Genomic DNA, 19,996 nt, shown 5'->3' with positions numbered 1-19,996 from the left:
ATGCATCTAAAGGAAATGTGCATGATGAAAAGTACCTACTGGAGTTAGCACCATGCCTGTAATCCACCAGAGATAGCCGCAATGAGGATTTGTTCGGCGCGTGTTTGGTTTATGTGCGACGGGGCCTGATCACAATGTACTTTGTCGTTTATTTTCTTTATATATATATTTTTTCGTGTTAGTCAGGTGGCAGTCACGATAAAATATGCTAAATATTATGGTTTAGTGCACATAGCCGCCTGTGATATCTGCGCTATCTGGCCCTTTCACACAAAGAAAACAAATGACAAAATACATCCTGATCAGGCCCTGTTGCACATAAAGCAAACACGCATCGAACAAATCCTCATTGCAGCTATCACTGGTGTGTTACAGGCTGGGTGCAAACTTCAGTAGGTACTTTCCTTCATGCATATTTCCTTTACATGCATACACATACCTGTAGTATCTGTGTATTTGCCGCTCGGAGCATGTGACGCACTTGACTCTTCGACGCACAGTGTTTTTTTTTAAACCTTACAAGCTCGCTTTTGTACTCTCCAAAGCATTTGGATCGCATTGTGTTCCTTCGTTGTACGCAATCAGCTACACTTCGTTAGGAGCCTGAAAGTCGTCGCCTTCGTAAAACCGTCTGCAACGGCAAGGAAACCGCGCGCAGGCACAAATCAGTCTCCTGGAGGGTTCTGTTCGTTCACTTGTGAAGTGGAGCGCTTTGGACGTAGAACAGCGTTGGATCCTGACCGACATGTGCATATGATATGTAGTAGATGAACATGTGTCACCAAGACGTTGATTGCGCAGAAATGGCTGCAGAGGCAGAAAGGTTGTGAATCGTTTCACAACAAAATGACCATTCTCTGTGCATCGAGAACCTTTTCACCGCTGCGAACACATCCGTTCTGAGGGCAGAAACCGGCTGCAGTGCTGAAGTATCCATTGCCAGAAAAATGCTGTGCGTTTCCTGCAGGCTGCTGTTGTGCATTTTAGCCGGGACAATGCCCTGTTCAGAGGGCGTGGATAAGTGCCTATCTGCCAAGCTTCCTATATGAAATCTTATAGCAGCACGCTTGTAGATGACGCGAGGAGGAAGCTATGCCCATTGAACCATGCCGGCGCCGTGGTGACCGCATTGTGCTCGACAACTCAGACACCCCGCGCATATGTGCCGCTCGTAAATCACAGAAGGCGATTCCACCTAGCTCTGTAGCATCAACAAACCCTTGGCAGCTTTACCCTTTGAGATCCCTCTCTCCTTCTCTCTGCCTCCGCACTCTCCTTTCAAACTCTTTTTTTAACAATAAACTTGTCTGCCGTGAATCTGCACGCTGAGAGTGTCTCATTCTGTCACGTCGAACACAGCCCGTGCTATGGCACGCGCTACACGCTCTTCCAATAGAAAGACAGTATATGCACGCGTTATGAGTGGATTGTGAAAACGCTGAAACATTCCCCTATACTGCATGAACGTGATACTGCAATCGTTGTCACTAATTTCTGCCCCGAAGGAGAAAAAATGGGGGAGTTTTTGCTTTCTACCTGCGTTGGCATGGCCATTTCGCATGGTGCACTTTCGTGCCGTTTGCTACATTGCCGTTCAATGTGTTTCCCCTCCGCTCCCACATGATGGCGCCACATCCTCCCACAAAGGGCAGATTGCACCCATGTAGTTCCTGAGCCTACAGCATGGGCAAGAGCAGATTGAATTTTTATTGCGAAAGCAATACTACGCCAGGTCGAACCACTTGTTGCTGGTCCTCAAACTGGCTCGAGAAGGAGCAGGAGCTAGAGAAGAACAAGGAGGAGGAGAAGAAGAAGAACCTTCGGTCACCAGCAGCTAATGCTTTCGCTCTATATTCGTTCAGCAGCGTTGAACCCTTCTTAATATTTTTTTACAGCAATAGTGCTGCGCTCCGTTCTCCAGAAACTCTGCCATCGGTGTTGACGTTGTGAGTAAAAATTTACCAGCATGCCTCTGGCAGGTGACATGGCAGGTTGTAAAATGACATGGCTGATTTGGAAGGTGCTGCCACCCAGGAGCCTTAGATCTCTACTCAGACACACAGCTCCACAAAGGCGCATTTGTAAGGCTCGATTAAATGCAGCTTTTATATCAGAGTCCTGTCTTTCACACAACATGGTGGCTTACAACTTTATGCTTCTGAGTATGTGTAAGATAACAGAGCCACAAATGATGGCACTAGTGATTAAGAGAGTAGCAAAGTGCATCTGCATGAACGAGGACCCATATGGGGAGGCAGCAGATAGGGGCCATTAACGCCATCACACGACAGCCTTAGAGGAAGAGCTTAAGTGTTCCTTAAAATATTCCTTTGCAGTGCTCTTGATTCTAGCTTTACACTGAGGTTTAGGCTGGTCAGGAGAGTGGTCAAGCTGCTTGTGTTTCCTGCGTGCCCTCTGGAAAAGCAAAACTAGGCCGTGAAAGATAGTGCACTAGATGCTCTGACATGGCTCGGCTCCAAAAATTTTTCCAAGATTTTGTTTCCTTCATTCTTCCTCGTGGCTTAGATAAGGTTCAGATACTGAGTGATCGAAACTGTGCTGGTTTCAAGCAGTCCCCGTGACAATAGTACACTAGTGCATGAGTGCCAAAGTTTCGCTCCCTCATTGCTACTGTCTTTCTATGGCCAGCTGACCTGGAATTTGTGAAGAGCGATCACGTGACATTCAGAATTTTTTTACACATGCAGAACAATTGTGACTGACAATTACAGGAGCCATACAGCCTCAAAAGATTTAGAGAAGATTGTTGCCGCTGGCAACTAATAACCTGTGTGTCATCTTTTTTCTTGTGGTCTGCATGGTTCGGCGCAATTCTTTTCACTAATTTATCTAGCTTCGACCCAATGCTACAGCTTTGCTCTTCACTGTGCTTATCTCCTGCATTTCCCAGCTTGTACATATTTTAAGACGAAATCCTTTCTAGGCTCATGGAACGAAGGCCCGTGCACGAGCATTGTGCATGAGATCTGTCATATCCCACGAGATTCCATGAAATGTGTTCTTGTCTAGCGTCCCTGGCATCTGCAATTCCACACTTGAATGAGTGCCAAGGAATGCCACGCGACAGGAAGGATGGTGTACCGTCCAAATTCACACTTTCTGGAGAAAGTATGACAGTTACTGTGCCTTTTCCTGTAAACCAATTATAATTATATGTAGCACTGCAGCAAACGCTGATAAGAGGCAAATGATAGGAGAGGAGGGGTAAGCTCCTTCTCTTTTAAGAGACATCTAAGAGACCCTCTAATTTTAATTTCCTCTGGGTCAAGAACGTAGCAGCAGGGTTCAACTTTATTACCTTTGTTTGTGCTAAGAAACTGTGTTTGTTCCGCACAATTTTCACGAACACGATCAAGTGCCCAGAACTTCGAACTTCATGAACAAATGCCCGCCTCTCAAAACTTTCTTATGAGCACTGTGAGCAGATAGCAGTAAAAGCAGTGCAGAGCAACTGTTGTGCAAGGAATTTTATGCCAAAAGGTGGACTTGTGGTAGAGCATCCGCCTCGCTTTTGGGCGGTTCGATCCCCGATGCCAACGGGTACCCACCAGTTTCTATTGGGTACAAGATTTCCGCTGGCCTGGTGCTCAGCTCTTCTGGGGTGAAATGCTTGGGAAAAGGAGCCATGAACCACAAATGTTGGCTCAAAAAATAAAAAAAATAAAGGAGGCCACACGTGAGCTTCTGCCGCACAATGCAGACTTTTGGTTGCCTGATGGCAGAACGGATCACTGTCTCATCAGCACGAGTATTTAGGCCACAGAGGAGGTGCTGCTCAACTCACCTACAGACATCACCTTGCGCAAGTCAATCTGCTCCACGTTCCCAGGCAAGTGAACACCGAGAGACCTCCCCCGAAGCACCACACCCGCCGTCTGCCAAAAGCCGCTGGTGCCTTCCTTGAGGTGCAGTCGACCAGCGTGTTTGGGTCCCCCGTGCAGCTGCCGTGCAGATAGGCCAGTGCTCGTCTGTGGAGTTACCAGTTGTGTCAGCCGCTCGAGCCACTCTCGCCGCTCGGGTAGAGTGGGCACACCCAGTAAGAGCGGCCGGTTTTGGGACTGCAGTGCTTGGATCTCAAAGCACCAGAGATTGGGCACCATGGAAGAGGCCGGACTGAACAAAGCAGAGTAGGTGGGGTTAGTGGGAATAAAGAATGTCAGACGTGTTGTGGATAACAGGACCCTAATAGAAATTGAGGACAATAGAGCAAAATTCTCCACTTCAGAAAAACTGATGGTTTGTCCTTTTGTGGCTATGTCAGTGCTTGTTGGGCAGCAAGAGATACATTAATTTCCGAGCGAACTGATGCCAAAATTGGGATGCTTGTTCCACGTCCATCCTTGACCCAAGACCGAAGCAGATTCCAAAACATTTAATTATAAATAAACAGCGATAAAGCCTAACCTGCTGAGCCCATTTGCAAAAACAATGTTTTGATGCAAGAGCAGAATGCTTACTAAACAGCCGGTGGAACGATGCCTGTATTTCAAAATATTCCCATTTCAGCTATAAAGGCTCCATTTCCAGTGCAGGTGACCTCATTATCATAAGAGCATGGTAGTATATTGCTGCAAACCTTTATCTTCAATAGCCGCATGTGGCCTTATCCCTGTGATCATAGCAACAGGTCCAATCTTGCGCTCTTTATTTATTCTTGATCAACCCTGATAAACACGCCTTTACTGCTTTCCCTGTAGCATGGGATGCGCCAAGGTTAGTCTGGAATGATTGCAGGCAAGCACAACTGTTTCCATGCTATTCAAGACTTTCCTAGCATCTCTTGGCTGGTTTATCTCGATGTTCTCCACATACTTTAAAATGAGCACTGCTGAATGCAACAGGCATTCCGAGTTTGACAACTACCGAGCATGCATGCTGTTATTGCCGCCGCCGGAATTGCTTACCGTAAAATTCCGAGCAAGCGCCCCCCCCCCTCTAGCAAGTCGAATCACTGGCAAAGTAGGGGGGGGCGCTATCCCGGAACGGCGCCGAAATTCAAGATGGCGGCGACATTTCCCCGTCAGAAAAAAAAAGCGCAGTGCACATGGATTGAAAATTTTATTTACCTTTAGGAATGTGAACTACATTGATACTGAGTGAAAGATTTATGATAACTATATCAATCACTTTGGAAACCATCAAAAGACTCCTCCGAGTCAGTCGCAAAGAAAAGTTCACAGCACTCGGCTTGAAGCCCACCCCGGTCTTCTGGCACCACGACTCCAACATCTGCCAGTCCGCCATGCAGGTCGCCGTCCTCCGAGCCATCGAGTGCATTAGAGATGCCGCATCCCTTGAAGGAGCGTGCCACAGTCTCCTCGGGTACAGCAGCCCACGCCTGGGCAACAAAATCAAGCACATGCTGGCGCGACGGCTTCTTCAGGTTTCCTTTGGGCGTTCGCTCTTCTTCGCGCATATATTCTTCCCACAAACGCCGTAGGGTGGACTTGAACGGCTTGTTCCAGTACACGTCAGCTGGCTGCAGGATGCTCGTGCACCCCGCAGGCACATAGAGCACGTCGGTATCGCGCTCCTCAAAAGCATTCTTCGCAGCTTGCGTTTTGTGGATGGGCGCCTGGTCCAGTACCAGCAAACGCCGCACGTCATCGACATTTGGTCCCCAGATTCTTGATAGCCACTCCTGCAGCTTTTCAGATGTCATCCAGCCATTTTTTGTGGCGGTGAGACGAACATTTCCTACGAGTGAAAGAAGAAGCGAAAAAAAGTCGGCGCTTTGATAGAACGAACTTTACGACATCGTGATTCCTCGCCCCACTGAAGAAAAAAAAATCATTCTCACCTGGTATGCGAAGGCTCGCGAAGGCCCTGGCTGGAATTTTCCCGGTTGGCTCCTTGAAAATAACAAAGGCCGGGAGCTTGTGGCCGATAGCGCATGCGGCTAGGCAAACCGTGAAGCCGCGTCGGGCACATCCAGTGTTTGCTATCCGTATGGTGCTTTCGCCGACCACGTTGTTCGTCCTGTTCGCTGGGTTATCTATTCGGACCATCGTCTGGTCCATATTTGCTATGTTGTACAATGTGTAGTCGTTGCGCCGTCGCAGGGAGTTTGCGGCAGATCGAAAGGCACTAGCTGCCTCCGCAAACTCTTCGGGCGTCTTCTGACTTTCGTTCGTAGAACGGCGCATTGATACGCCGAACCGCTGCTTCCATCGACTTACGTAATGGCTAGAAGCAACGAAGTTTTCCAACTGCATGTTTTTGGCTATTCTGACAGCCTCTTCAGAAAGAAGCCGGTTACTAACAGCACGTCCTGCCGCTCTTTCCCCCTCGAAGAACTCGAAGAGCGCATCGTCCACGTACTCGCTGAAAACTGGCGCGCCATTACTCAACTTTCTTCGGAGTTTTGCTCTCCCATAGTTTTGTTGAAGCAACTTCTCGAAATCTTTGTCCCATTCTCGTACCCGTTTGCGGTCGAGCTTGAAATGCCGAGACGTCTGGTGCACGTTTCTTCCGTTTTCCCGATGCCATTGCACAACCTCAACTTTCTTCGCTACTGTGTACGAATGCATCGGCATCGCGAACTTCTCTAAGCAAAAACAAGTCGACAAATGGCGCGTGCGAACGAGCATATGCGGGTATAGTGCTCTAGAATATTGGGCAGTGTGACGACCGGCGCCGGAGAGCGGGCCGCTTTTGCGATGACAAGAACCGACTCCCGCGAGAGGGCGCGACGTGCAACAGGGGTGCCACGTTCGCCGCTCGGCGCGTAGCGGCCGCGGGATAGCGGGGGTACAGAGGAGGGGTGCAATTCTCTTTGGAGCGATTTTCAGACGCTACGCAAGTAGTGTGATATTTAATAAGGAGGCGACTTATTCCAGGTGCTTAAACTGATCCCTGCCATTCTTTTACGTCTATCTGGAGACATCGTGCACGCTTGGGTTGTCCTTCGGAGTAGCGCGCGATGTTTGAATCGCTATCTGAAACTCTCAACATTTCTTCCTGCGGACAGTTACAAATCGTCCAGATGAGCAATTTGTACTTAATGTTTGCAACGAAGCGTGGTGTTTTGCATTCGTTTTTCCCGTAAGGGAATAAAGGCTACTGCCCAGGAGCGCTATTAACACGCGGAGAAAAACAGTGTACATATGCGAATCAAAGCTTGTGCTTCGTAAGGCCTCTTTAGGAACACCTATTTTTTACAAACCTTATTTACGAACACCTGCTTACATTTTGCAGGTTGCGCTTATTAATACATAACAACATTTATCTTAAATCGCCAGTAATCGGTAATATATCTCTTTAATCTGTGTTCTTTATGTGCCCTAATCACCGCTTATATAAATTACAAATACAGTGTGCGAGCAAAACACATTTATTCACTACCGTACTAATTTAAAGCACTGTGGTATTTACCGGCAAAAAAACAAACAAACAATAAACAAGGTATACGCGACTCAAGCATTTATACTTTGTTCGTGATTAACATATACGTATATCATGGCCATTTGTTTGCATGCCACTAACCAAAGGGTGAACCAGCTGTTTAGATGAAAAAAAAAGTCAAGTACAGTTACGGCATTACTTCAAATAAAATGTGAAAAATTAAACCTGTCACATACGTAATACGTTCATAGTGGGCACTTGAGTGCGGACGCTTTACTGGCATCAAATGGTACAGAGCAAACAAACAAAAAATAAAAGCACTGATAATTGCACGTCGAATTGGCAGGTATGATGCAGTTCTTGGCGCGCACCGAGAGAAAGCAGAAAAATGCGAAAAAGATGACGAGCACCTAATACGCAAGGAATTATTATAATGCCAAAATCAAATGCGGACATAATGCGTGTTTATTTTTTGAGTGTGTGGTATGAAATATGAGTAATCGACTGGATATACTTGCAACTACTGCTTACCGACTATATATAATCGGGCTACTTGCCGCGGGTGCTCTTTGCAATACTAACCAGACTATAATTGTTAACAAGGTTGATATTACACGTGAAATACTTCCAAGAAATTTTAAATATTTTCCCTTTTGGAACTCTTGTCGTGATTCGCTTACTTCGCAAAGAGCGAATCCTCAAAAACACATTAAATTTCATTGCTTCAAGTGGGAGCTTTTCTGGTGCTCCAAGTAGGTACACTTTTTGAACCTTCACATTTTACAGGAAGTTTGCAAAATCTGAAGTGCAAAGCAGTCGAAAAGGACCGTGCATCCGAGCCAAATTTTTGAGTAAATTGCGACCTAGCTTCGAACCTATAGCGCTATTTTTGTTCGTGGTGAGAAACCGTGCCGGCCTCACAACCTCTCTTTAGCAGAAGGATGATCTAGCGGAAGCGAATAAGCGTACCCTATAGCCTCTGCGTCCTCTATTTTCCGTCGTTATTTCTTTTTCAAAGCTATCCATTTTTTTTTTTGTATGTACATAAAACAGGACTAGAGCTATCTTCTGGAGGCAATGACTTGCATATTACCGGTGGCTTGCGCACCCTAGAATGGAAACATTTTCTTGAAGAATTAGGTCATCTCTATACCTCCATGCGGGGTAGTCCACATTTAATTCATTCCAACTGAATGCGACTTCTCTTGTGGCTTCAGTGACGTACTGTAGTCGGCATATTTGGCGTGGGAAACAATGGAATATACCATTTTGGACTGTTTTGATAAAGGGGTTACTGTGACCAGTTTTAGTCAGTGCTCGAACGCACGTGCTGTATGTTTCACTTCTTCATACATCCTACCTTCACACTGCCCTCTTTTCAAAACGACTACATTTCTGGACGTGAAGGAATGATAAAGCAAGCTGTACAGCGAGTGAAGCGTGCTGTGCGAGTCGTACGCCGGCCCTCTCCAAGCTGTTTTCTTCGGAGCCAACTCCTGTCATGTTACTTCTCCGAGGTGTTGCCGACGGCCAAAATGGAAAATAAATTAAGTGATTGCTAACAGTACTGAGCACCGTTAACCGGCATATTAGTAAAATCTTGTCGCGAATAGCTCGAGACGACGCACAAGCAAACAAGAACGTACAGTCCGCGCGGTATCCGCCCCGCCGCACAGCGCGCATACGCGGGCGCCCGGACGGCTGACACACCAGTTGCTGGTGGCGCCCTCTGCGCTGCGGCGCCTCCGTCATCGCAAAAGCGGCCCCTCGCTCCCATGCATTTCGCGGCGCGGTCGACACACTGCCCAATCTTCTAGAGCATTATAATGCGGGCATGCATGCGGGTGGATTGAAAAGCAGGATTGGATTGGATTGTTGGACGATATGTGGTAGACCAGTGTTGCTTGGGCGCGATGCGTGACAAGGGCGGCGGGTGGGAGGGGGCGCTTTCCCGGAACGGCGCGGAAATTTGAAATTGACAGTGAAATTAGGGGGGGCGTTTGCATGGGTGGGGGCGCTTGTTCGGAATTTTACGGTAGTTCTTTTGCGGGCACAAGCCAGCCAAATAAAGAGTTAATTTCAATGCAACACCAGTCTCCTCCACACGTCATCGTTATCAACACATAGTTGAAAGCTTTGTGAACCTTCGCATCACTGCTATTCCGAATGAAGCCCGCTTTCCAGAAGAAATTCTTGACGCAAACAAAATTTTTATCAGCTTGCAGGAATGAGAAAACAGTGACAGCGGAAAGCAAAGCATTCACATTATATGTGTGTTCCGGCTGCCATGGTTGCTGCATTTCCATGTTTTCGTCTCTCTTATGTTTGATTATTGGTGACCATAATTAAATGCTATAACCAATCTTTTGCTACACAGCATTGCTATAACTAGTTTATTTTACCATAGAAAGCATCAAAAAGCTGACAGTGCCGCATTAGTCCATTGCTAAATGTGATATAATGTTTTAAGAGGCATTGTTATAAGCGGGCTTGATTGTATAATAAAAAACATTTTATAGCACAACAGATACATGGGCTAGAAACACAAACACAGCATCAAGAATGGTCATTCCTCTCTAAAGTTGCAACTATATAAGCAGAACACATTAGTTGCGTTCAACGATGTAAATGAAAAGTTGAGCCTAAAAGCACGAGAAATTAAAATGATCACTGTTTATCACTTTCAGAATGGACTTTACACATTTATCGCAATTTTTTTATTTAGCATGCCACCTGAAACTTCTGTGTTCTGCCTGCATATTGTCTGCACCAGAAAAAGAAGAGAAAGCCACTAGTCAGTGTACTATTTATGTTTCCAGATCTTAGTCTTTTCTGTGCTGCAAATTTATCCCTGTATAAGCAATCAACAAGTCAGCTTCTGCACCGATAAGAGCATTCTGTTTCCATTATAATGCAAAGCAGAAAAAAGAACTACCTTGGTTCATTTCCAGCAACAACAAAAACAGCCCCAATGTCTTGAGGTGCCAATGAGCCCAGAGGAATGGTATCCTGAACACAAAAATGCAGCACAAGCCAAAAGTGAACACCACATTCACTTCTCACATATTTGCATCAGAGAGTTAGGAGCCCAGCCATTACCTTATCTGATGCATAGTAGCTCCAGCAGCCATCACTGAGAGTGCACCAGCATCTCTGAAATCCTGGAAAGGCAGAAAAGATCACAAAAATGTCCCACATGAAAACAGCCCGACAACACAGCAAACGAGTATAAAAGGCACTTTCTTTGTCACGGTGAGTGCAAGACTAATATTGAAGCAATACAGAAAATTAGGTGAAAGCTTAAGCTTTACCTTAAGAGTTGATGCAATGGCACCTTCAACACTGCTTTTTCATTCTGTGAATTTTTGGCACCGAGAAACTGGCACAGAGTTTGGCAAAGTGTTAAACACTTTTAGTTGATTTGCTTTTAGGGGAAAGTAAGGCACAGTACCTATCTCACTTCTTGATGGAGACCTTTCCATACAATGAATGGCATACAATAGCGGGTATATATGTCCTCGGTTCAGATTCCTATCCCCTCCCTGCTGACAAATGCTAAATGGGAAAAACGGCTGTGTCACAATTTAAATACGAAATCATTATTTCCAATGCATTTTTCTCAGTTCTGTAGGAACAGCACTTTTTCACCAAACAAGGCCTATATGCATTGGATAATAATGAAATTAACAAATGGTTACAAGGAAACAACAGGCACATTGTCTCACACACACAAGATGCTTGAACTGCATCATAAGGAGTGGGAATAAAGAAAAGGTGAAAAGTCACTACAGTACAGAGCTCCGATGAATTTCAAACAACACAGGGTTTTTAGCATGCACCAATATTGCACGTCACATGGTCATTTGAAATCACTGCATAATTTTGTGGATTTGTTGTTTTCACTTGCAGAGTGTAGCTGTAAGTCAGGCGGCCTCCAACTAATCTTAAATGCGAGCCACATGGACAGACCTTTGCCTCCCACAGGTAAGCCCCTGAAAAGAGCCGTGCAGAATGGGATCCAAGCAAAAATAAGGAGCAAGCAGTGAAAAATTTTATAAAAGTAGGTAAAACCAGATTCTACCACAAGAAATTAAAACGAGTGTTGTAAGGGTCATTTATGAACCAAGGTCTTTTTAAGTTTTCTTAATTTTTGCTTGTTTTCCTTTCTCAAGTTGCTAAGCACGTCTTATGAAAGCGTGAAAAGTTACTAACAGAGGCCAGGAGGGACAAAAAGGATGTGGAGGAATTGCAAGTTTTAGCAACAAGTCATATTAGAGAGAGAGAAAGAAACAATCATGCTTTTCAAGAACAGACAATGAAATTGTTTGGTCTACCAGGCTACACAGCAAGTCTTTAGGGGTTGTGTGGTTGGGACCCCCACTGTAAGGATTTGAGGAACAGTATCAACAATAAATGCTGCTTGTAAATGTGCCACTTAAAATTGGTATAAACATATATATGCTGGTTTAGTTTATGGAGTTTAACGTCCCAAAGCAACTCGGGCTATGAGAGTATACCACAGCAGAGGGCTCCAGAAACATGCAGTGACATCGCACAACACAGAGGCTAATTGCTTTTGCTTCCTTTGAAAAGAGGTTGCTGCAGCCAGGATCAAACCCACATCCCCAGGTTCAGCAGTCGAGTGCCTTAGCTACAGAGCCACTGCAGCAGGGCACTTACATTTATGTATGCAGTGCATACCACTCACCCTTGCGATTAGACCCGGCTTTATAGACATGTCCAAATAAGTCGAGCTTGTCGGCACACAAGCACTCTTCCGACTGCAGGGATGAGGAGTCACTTGTAGTAGCAGATGGAGTATCCTGCCTTGAGGGGAAGTGATCACTGTCATCACAAAACAGAGTGCCTCTAAATAGGCTGTCAAGAAGTGGTGAGTCTGGCGCTGTTTGATGGGACTTCCCGGAAGCACTCCGCAGGGATGACTTTGGACTCTGTTCCGGTGTTGTTGTGAAGGCTGCACGGAAGGCATGTTCACTTGGCTGAAGAGCACGATAAAAGGTAGACGCTGTTCTAGCCAGAGGGCTCGCCTTCCCTTCTTCGGTGTGCTCTGGTGTGGAGCATTTGGGCTCCTGCACATTTTTTCTTGCGAGTGACGTCCTGACGGCCGGAACTGGAGTCTGCAGTGCCTGAGTGCCTTTTGCTAAAGATATTGCCACGGCAGGGCTACTCCTTGGGGGAATTTCAGGGGGCTCTGGCTCAGGAGGGGGTGGTGGTGGGTAGGGTGGAGGTGGAGAGAGTAAGGGGATGAATTCAGGATCATAGTCATGAGACGTGAAAGTATCTAAAGCATCCATAAAATCTGTGTCCTTGGGTGACTCTGTCAGAGAAGGGACAGTCGTCCGTTGCGGTGGGATGTCGTATAAGTCTGACGATTCTGGGAAGACAAAAGCATTCTTGGGAGGCGAAATGCATGGTCTTGGAAAGGGTTTAGGAACTTCATAAAGCAAGTGTGCGGAGGTTGGCGACAGTGAATCTTCAAATGATCTGCTTACAACTTCAGGAGAGTCAGTAGCACCATGCTCCAGTGTCTTCGTTTCCTTTGATGCGGATTCATCAGAAAAGACTGGAAGAGGCGGTGGTGGAATTTCATATGATGGAGGTGTTTTGAAAACGCTATCATGTTCACTGTCACTCAATGAGCTTTGCTTTGCAATGCAAGGAGGAATGTCATAGGTTGGCGACACCACTTCCTCCTTGGTTGGCGGAGATTGATGAACTGGAAACTCATAGAACACACCCGAGATCGACAACTGAGGTTGATTCCAAAACACAGTCACATCGCGCACTGGCTCTACAAACAGTGGTGCAGAGGCTTTGGGCACTGCTGGTGGGGTATGTGCAATATTTTCTTTGGTGCTAACCTGTTCCTCAAGAGATTCAGCTAAACCCTCAGCTTCTTGCTTAGCGAGGAGCTTCCGGTTTTTCTCCAGAATACCTTGAGGTACATCCTCGTAGATGTGAGGAAAGCGTGCGGGTGGCAATGGTGGTGAACTGGTTGCTTCCTCAGACTTTTTTCGCTGAAGCTTTGGCCTGTTCTTTTTCAGGAACATAATGGAATCTGTATCACTGACTTCAGGAGGATGATTTGGTCTGGACATCTGGGGTATGTTAGCAGCAGCATCTGAACTGTCATCCATGAGCAAATAGATTGGGTTAGTAAAATGCTGTGCCATTGGCCGTAGAAAATGAGATGAACAAGGCTGTGCTGAAGGCAGCTCCACTGGAGACTCTGATGAAGCCGAAGTGCCTTCTCGGACATATCTCAAGCTCGATGTTTCTGATGCTGTCATGTCTGGTTTAGGCGATTTGAATGACAGGGAGCGACATGGAACTTTTGTTTCAAGAGAAACTGGAGGCGACTGAGATTGATCCGCGCCTGAGGGGTCTTGTGCTTGAGGCCTCCGTGGAAAGATCGGGGGTGGATTGTTCATCTCTTGAAAGCTTTCATGTCAAGCTGAAACAAAGAATTGCAATCTGCTCCGTGTTACTGTATCAGACAACATTTACATTTTAGGATCTATGTCGCGTTTACCATTAAAAATATTAGAGTACAAATGCGACATGCTCACTTAAAATGAAGGCGTCACTGGCCAAAACGGAAGATAGTAAGTACATGCATGACCGAAACAGCGAGACTGCCTGTCAAGTGGCATGAATCGAAACGAGGTTCGCAGCTGTCCAGACTCTTGTAGCATTGATTGCGCGTCAAGGAGAAACCACAACAGCAGCATGAAATGTACACGGCATGTCTCAATGCGGCAGCGAATCTCTTCGTTTCAGCAATTCACCGCTGTTGGTCAACTACTGGCGTGAATCATTGAGCACTCGAGACGCGTTGGTTCGGAAACAGCGCACGAATGTTGAAAGGCCTCAAATTGTTCACCTAAAGTGACAGCTCTGCTAAACGCACCTTTCCGAAGGCAGCAAGTATCCATGGTCGATAGCCCGGGTCAGGAAAGCGCAAAACACGCTGCACTTGTTGCTCCGCCCGGTCTCGAACTTGGGAGAAAGAGAAGTTCGACGCTAGAGAGCCGATCAACTGTGTCATCCATGACTCATGCGCACAGATTCCGCGTCGCCTCATTGGGAAGCAAGCGACGCAGTGCCAGTGGTCAATTACGCTCGGGATCGAAGTACGCCAGGTTTATCAACGTGCATCTTTTCGTACCAGCAGAGGCAAGTGATAATATAACGACATGTGACGAAGGACACAAAACAATGCGGGCTCACCTCATGAACGCATGGAGCAGGTTGACAATGTCGTTCTCGTGGTTACCGGCATAACATTTAACTAGCTTGACGGTAGCGGATAGGGTAACGCCTCACAACACTAATCCCAGAATTTCACGCCCAGGCAGTCAATCACTTTTTGCTGCGCCAAACGACGGATGTCCGGCACTTCGTGCGATCCAGCGACAGTTTTCCAAGGTCCACTTAGACACGATGACTATTCTTCAGATACTTAGTGTCACCGCATGTCAAGCTTGTTCCACGTGACAGCACACCGCGATCAATCAGTAGGATATGCCTCAGCAGTGCGCGCAGCTGTTTACGCTAAAGAATGCACAACACGGCTAGGAAGGCTACAAGGCTACAAGCCAGCATGGGCACACATTTTTGTGCAGCTGGCGCCATCGAACGGGAACGGTCGCAAACCTTTTTCTTTTGTTGTTGTTGTTGGCTTGAGGGCACCAATAAGAGCCGACAAATGCTTAAAGCGCGAAGGACAGTGCTGTTCAAAACTTAACTTTGCTCCCCCTCGATTTCTGTCCAGTAAATAACGATACAAAAAGTTATACGCTTACCGCGGTAGCGTACTGGGCCTGTCCGGCCGCAAAGTCATCGCCGCAGCCGTACCAGCCAACGTTACTAGAACCACGGCCGGTCTCGAGGGAGAGCGCGTTTCTCTCTTCTCTTACGGCCTCTCCAATGGGGTCTGTTTCCACCGCCCGCCGCGCCTCGGTGGGGTCGCCACCGCCCCACTGCTGCTCCTCCGCTACAGCCGTTCACGCGCAAGGGAAACGCGCGCTCGCTCTTCGCTCCGCCCGCATCGGTTGCAACCGGCAGGTCCTGATATTTCACCCCTTATGGCTTATTGGAAGAAGCCGTAATCAGCGTCTGATTTATCGTGTATGAGCAATAAAATAGTCAATAATGCGCGTGCGCGCGAGAGCGCGCGCGCCTCCGTCAGTGCTGTCGCGCACGGTCGAATGAAGTTTCGGGTGCACTTACATCAACACTTTTTGCCCCTAAATTTTTCACAAAACTATATGTACCATTTTATGCAGCGTGCATTTGAAAGCTGTAAGCAGGTATAGCGCGACCTGACGCTAGTGCATGGCAAACTGTTCGGTGGATATTCCAAGTATTCTGTCAACCGCTGCCGTTTTCGTTTAGAGCAAAAGAGGCACTGATGAAAATTCATACCACGTGTCAGATTCAGAGTAAGGAACAAAAATTTACGCATACAGTTAAAATTTCAGTTGTCTAGTGAAGTGGCTTGTTCTAGCTTCGTTTAAAACAAATCAGTAGGTTGAAAGACAGCAGATGTATACGTAGTCTCGCGACTGACGCACACGTAGACAGGCGTAGTCAGTTTAATACCAGTGATAAAAAAAAAAAAAAAAAAACATTTAATCAAGGAAATGGGCATAAACAGGTATGCATAATTGAAAAGAGTAGGTTGAAAGACAGCAGATGTATACGTAGTCTCGCGACTGACGTACACGTAGACAGTCGTAAGTTTAATACCAGTGATAAAAAAAACCACAACATTTAATCAAGGAAATGGGTATAAACAGATATGCATAAATGAAAAAAATATCCCTCAAAGTTAACACATTGCACTCATTCATCAAAACGGTACATGCGGCTAGAAAATTAAAGTTTCAAAATCTTTCTGGACGGTTTGTGCACATAAGGAGCTGGCCTTTCGTTCCTATCTGTCACCTTCTTAGCATAATTGACAAGAAGGAGTCTGAGAAATTTCTCACATATTAAGAAGCGGACCTTGGCTATTGTCAATGCCTTCCGGGCAACTCAGCAGAGGTGAGTTCTCAAGTGCTGGCTGGATTAAGATTTGAAGGACTTCAAGGACATTTGTGTGTGGTAGGTGCACGACAGCTTTTTCAAAAAAAGACACAACTTTGTCCAATTGAGAGCTACAAACTCTGGCTTTGGATAATGCAGTCCGCTAGAATCTTGTCCTCGCAGAATAGTGTACATGGGGCTGCTTCTTTCGCTAGTTTCAAGAAGGATAGCACAAGCGTCACACCCGAAGTCACTGATTAACTTCACAATGTATCCAGCGATGTAAGCTAAACCAGAATATATGTGACAGTGGGTAATGGGATGACAGGAGATACCATCACTTCTTTCAGTTCCTCGGTTACTGATTGCGGCAGAGCTGAAATGATTTCGTCGGTGTCGACACTAGGTCCCTAGGCGTGCAATACAGCGCGACATACAACTCCTATAGTCACCTCTGAATAAATAGCACAGAGAAATGCTTTTATATCCATTATTGAGGAGTGTCCCTTGAGTAACAGTGGCGAATGTGTAATAAGCAAAGCATTCTACCAAAATAATGGGGCAGCGACTGCTCTTTAAGGCAGGCATTACTGCACAGATAGTTACAAGGAACTATTATAGTTCAAAAACATACTAGAAAAAGAAAGAAAATATTGCTAGGAATTAGTGCTTGAAATAGATTTCCTGTTTTTTTCATGAAATTATCATGATATCATGTAAACATTTCATTAAACCAACATTTATTTTCAAAATAAGATAAAGTTTATAATACAACAAAACATTTGCCGGTCTATAAATTATAGGAAAATTGAAAACAAAGCTTAAAAGCGTTTACTCCGACGTTATATTACTAATACTTTATGTCATGTAAGCATTGTGCAACTTACATTACATTTTTATAAAATTATTTTCATCTTCGGTGTTACCTCGATGGTTTCTCATCTAGCGCTGAAAGACGGTTTTGCCATTGTTGCTGTTATGTTTGCCTTGAAGAAGCTTCGATGTGATCACTGCTCATTCACTTTTTTTATTCATCTTCTTGTACAGGCTTGGGCAAAAATTCAGATTAAAATGAACAAAAGTAGATACCATGCCGCGCCTTGTCGAGCGTTTGCTGAGCGAAAAGCAAGGCGTCCGTGTGCTGTGCGATGTCAGTGCACGTTAAAGAACCTCAGGTGGTCGAAATTTCCGGAGTCCTCCACTACGGCGTCTCTCATAGCCTGAGTTGCTTTGGGACGTTAAACCCCACAAACCAACCAACCAACCAACCGACAGTGTTTTTTAATATAAAGACTCCATTCACGTGTGTAGCACGCTGACAGGATGCCGCTGCAGCGTCTACCTGCTGTAATCTTTCATTTAGGGGCTGGACTCACCACGAAACCCGCGGGCGACAGCGCAAAACCAGGCAAAAGCCACCCGCCGCCACTGAAGCAGATGCGGAGCGAACAGTGAGCAGGTCGCGCCCCTTGCGGCGGCGGAGAGCGTTACTCAAGGAGAAAAGTTCCCATTGTTCACGCGGCGATTGAGAAGGCCGTAAGAAAGAGCGCGCGCTCTCTCCCTCGAGACCGGCCGTGCTGGAACAAACTTTGGCACCAGCGGTACCCTACGATTGATATATCGTTATAAACAGGAAAAGGGGGAGCGGAGGGGGGGGGGTAAGCACGATTTTAACAGTGCAATTGTCGCGAATACCGAAGCGCTATCTTTAAAATTACTTTGTGGGAAAGTAAAGCGTCCTCAAGTCACTGACATTCTAGTGCAAATCAAGAAGAAGAAATAGGCATGGGCAGGTCATGTAGCGCGAAGAAAGGATTCCAAGGGAAAGAAAGCGTAGCAGGGGGCGGCAGAAAATTAGGTGGGCGGATGAGGTTAAGAACTTTGCAGGGGTCAAGTGGATGCAGCTCGCAGAGGACCAGGTTGATTGGAGGAATGTGGGAGATGCCTTCGCCCTGCAGAGGGTATAGTCAGGCTGAGGATGATGATGATGATGATGATAGATCGTTTTGGCAGACGTAATCTTGACGTTGAGAAGAGCCTTTGATGCAAATTTCGTTGATCCAAAATCCGAAACGGAGGGACGTGTGCCGAAACGTGTGCCGCGCCCGAGGTGCTCTTGTGCGAAGAGGGGGGGGGGGGGGGGGGGCGGTGCTTACAATATCATCCGTATTGAGGACCCGTGGCATTGATGAGGATAGAACCGCCAGAAGGGTTGTAGAATCTGCAGAGCTTTGCAAACTGAGTATAGACAAGTGTCATGTTTGTAAACAAAGATGGCGCTGCGATCGGCAGCACAATACAAGGCCATGAAATACCTAGAGTAGCAGAATATAAATATCTGGGGGTGTGGGTAAACGAAGGATTGGCATACATTGAAAAGCATGAGCAATCACTTAAGGCCAAAGGGCGAAGGAATGCCGGGATAATGAAGCATAAGGCATTGTGGGGATACAATAGGTATGAGGTTTTGAGGGGTATTTTGAAAGGAATTATGGTGCCCGGACTTTCGGAAATGCGGTTTTGTGCTTAAAATCAGAGGTACAGTCGACATTAGAAATAAATCAGAGATCCGTTAGACGATTAGCACTAGGTGCCTACGGCAAAACTACAAAAGAGGCGGTACAGGGAGATATGGGCTGGGCATCTTTCGAAGTACGGGAAGCTCAGAGTAAAATATTATATGAGGAACGCCTGAGGAAATTGGACAGTAACAGATGGGCAGCTAAAGTATTTAAATACCTGTACTTAAAAAGCGTTGACTCACAATGGAAGAAAAGAACTAGGAAACTAACTAGTAAGTATGCTAGTCACAAGGACGGAGAAATAAAGAGCATTAAGCAACAGGTGAAAAACACAGAAGGTAAAAATTGGATAAATTCGATGGAAAAGAAACAGAGTGTGGAATTATACCGAAAGTGGAAAATGCAGATCAGGAAGGAAGATTTCTTTGATAACCCAAGAGGCAGTGCCCTACTTTTTGAAGCTAGATCAGGGTGCCTTAGAACACGCAGCTACAAAAAGAAATTTAACAATGGAGATGACGCATGTACTGTATGTGGTAACTCCAGTGAAACAATTGACCATATTATACTCGAATGTAATGGTATTCATCCGGAAGTTGATGAAAGCGCAATCACTGTTCCTGAAGCTCTGGGGTTTAGAGATAACAGTGGCCGGGTGAATAAACCGGCGGTGGAAACTAGCAAAAAACGACTGGAAGATTGGTGGCTTAAAAGCAGAGAAGTGACATAATGTTAGTAATGTAGGAACAAAAATTTAATAAATGGAATGATAGTTTAGTTAACCATTCTAAATCAATAATTAAGATATAGGGAGAAAAATGAGCATGATAGCTACTGCTACCACCCCGTTTCATAGGGGACGCTACTATATTCCATCCATCCATCCACATGGGGTGTAGGCAAAAGCCCAGCGATCGTGCCTACACTGCGCAAAGCGACGCTGCCTTCGAAACCAGTTCGTGCGTGCGAATATTATCAAACGTAAGCTTCGCTTATGCGTAAATAGCTTGGTTTATGTCTAGAGAGTATTTCCGCACGTTACCAGTCAATTAGAGCTG

The 19,996-nt window shown here is 46.0% G+C and overlaps 1 protein-coding gene across 3 annotated transcripts in view; it reads right to left on the bottom strand.

The window, feature by feature from the left end:
* RhoGAP15B (RhoGAP_ARAP and RA_ARAPs domain-containing protein RhoGAP15B) overlaps positions 1-15,023 on the bottom strand; it is a 119,733-nt gene extending 104,710 nt beyond the window's left edge. The window contains exons 1-6 of one of the 3 annotated variants that reach the window (XM_084602937.1): positions 14,617-15,023; positions 14,297-14,385; positions 12,074-13,840; positions 10,465-10,526; positions 10,301-10,374; positions 3,806-4,134 (exon numbers count right to left, since the gene is read on the bottom strand). In XM_084602937.1, the coding sequence (XP_084459063.1) occupies positions 3,806-4,134; positions 10,301-10,374; positions 10,465-10,526; positions 12,074-13,817 (2,209 nt within the window). In that variant the 5' untranslated portion in view covers positions 13,818-13,840; positions 14,297-14,385; positions 14,617-15,023. The remainder of the gene's footprint in view (positions 1-3,805; positions 4,135-10,300; positions 10,375-10,464; positions 10,527-12,073; positions 13,841-14,296; positions 14,386-14,616) is intronic. The other 2 variants (XM_084602935.1, XM_084602936.1) reach the window with 2 other exon arrangements.
* Between the last annotated feature and the right edge of the window lie 4,973 nt (positions 15,024-19,996).

The sequence above is a fragment of the Amblyomma maculatum genome, chromosome 4 (assembly GCF_055883805.1).
Source record: "Amblyomma maculatum isolate TAMU_Amacu chromosome 4, ASM5588380v1, whole genome shotgun sequence".
Taxonomy (NCBI): Eukaryota; Metazoa; Arthropoda; class Arachnida; order Ixodida; family Ixodidae; genus Amblyomma; species Amblyomma maculatum.
The sequence above is the reverse complement of the archived record's forward strand: the minus strand, read 5'-3'. Positions and strand labels throughout refer to the sequence as shown.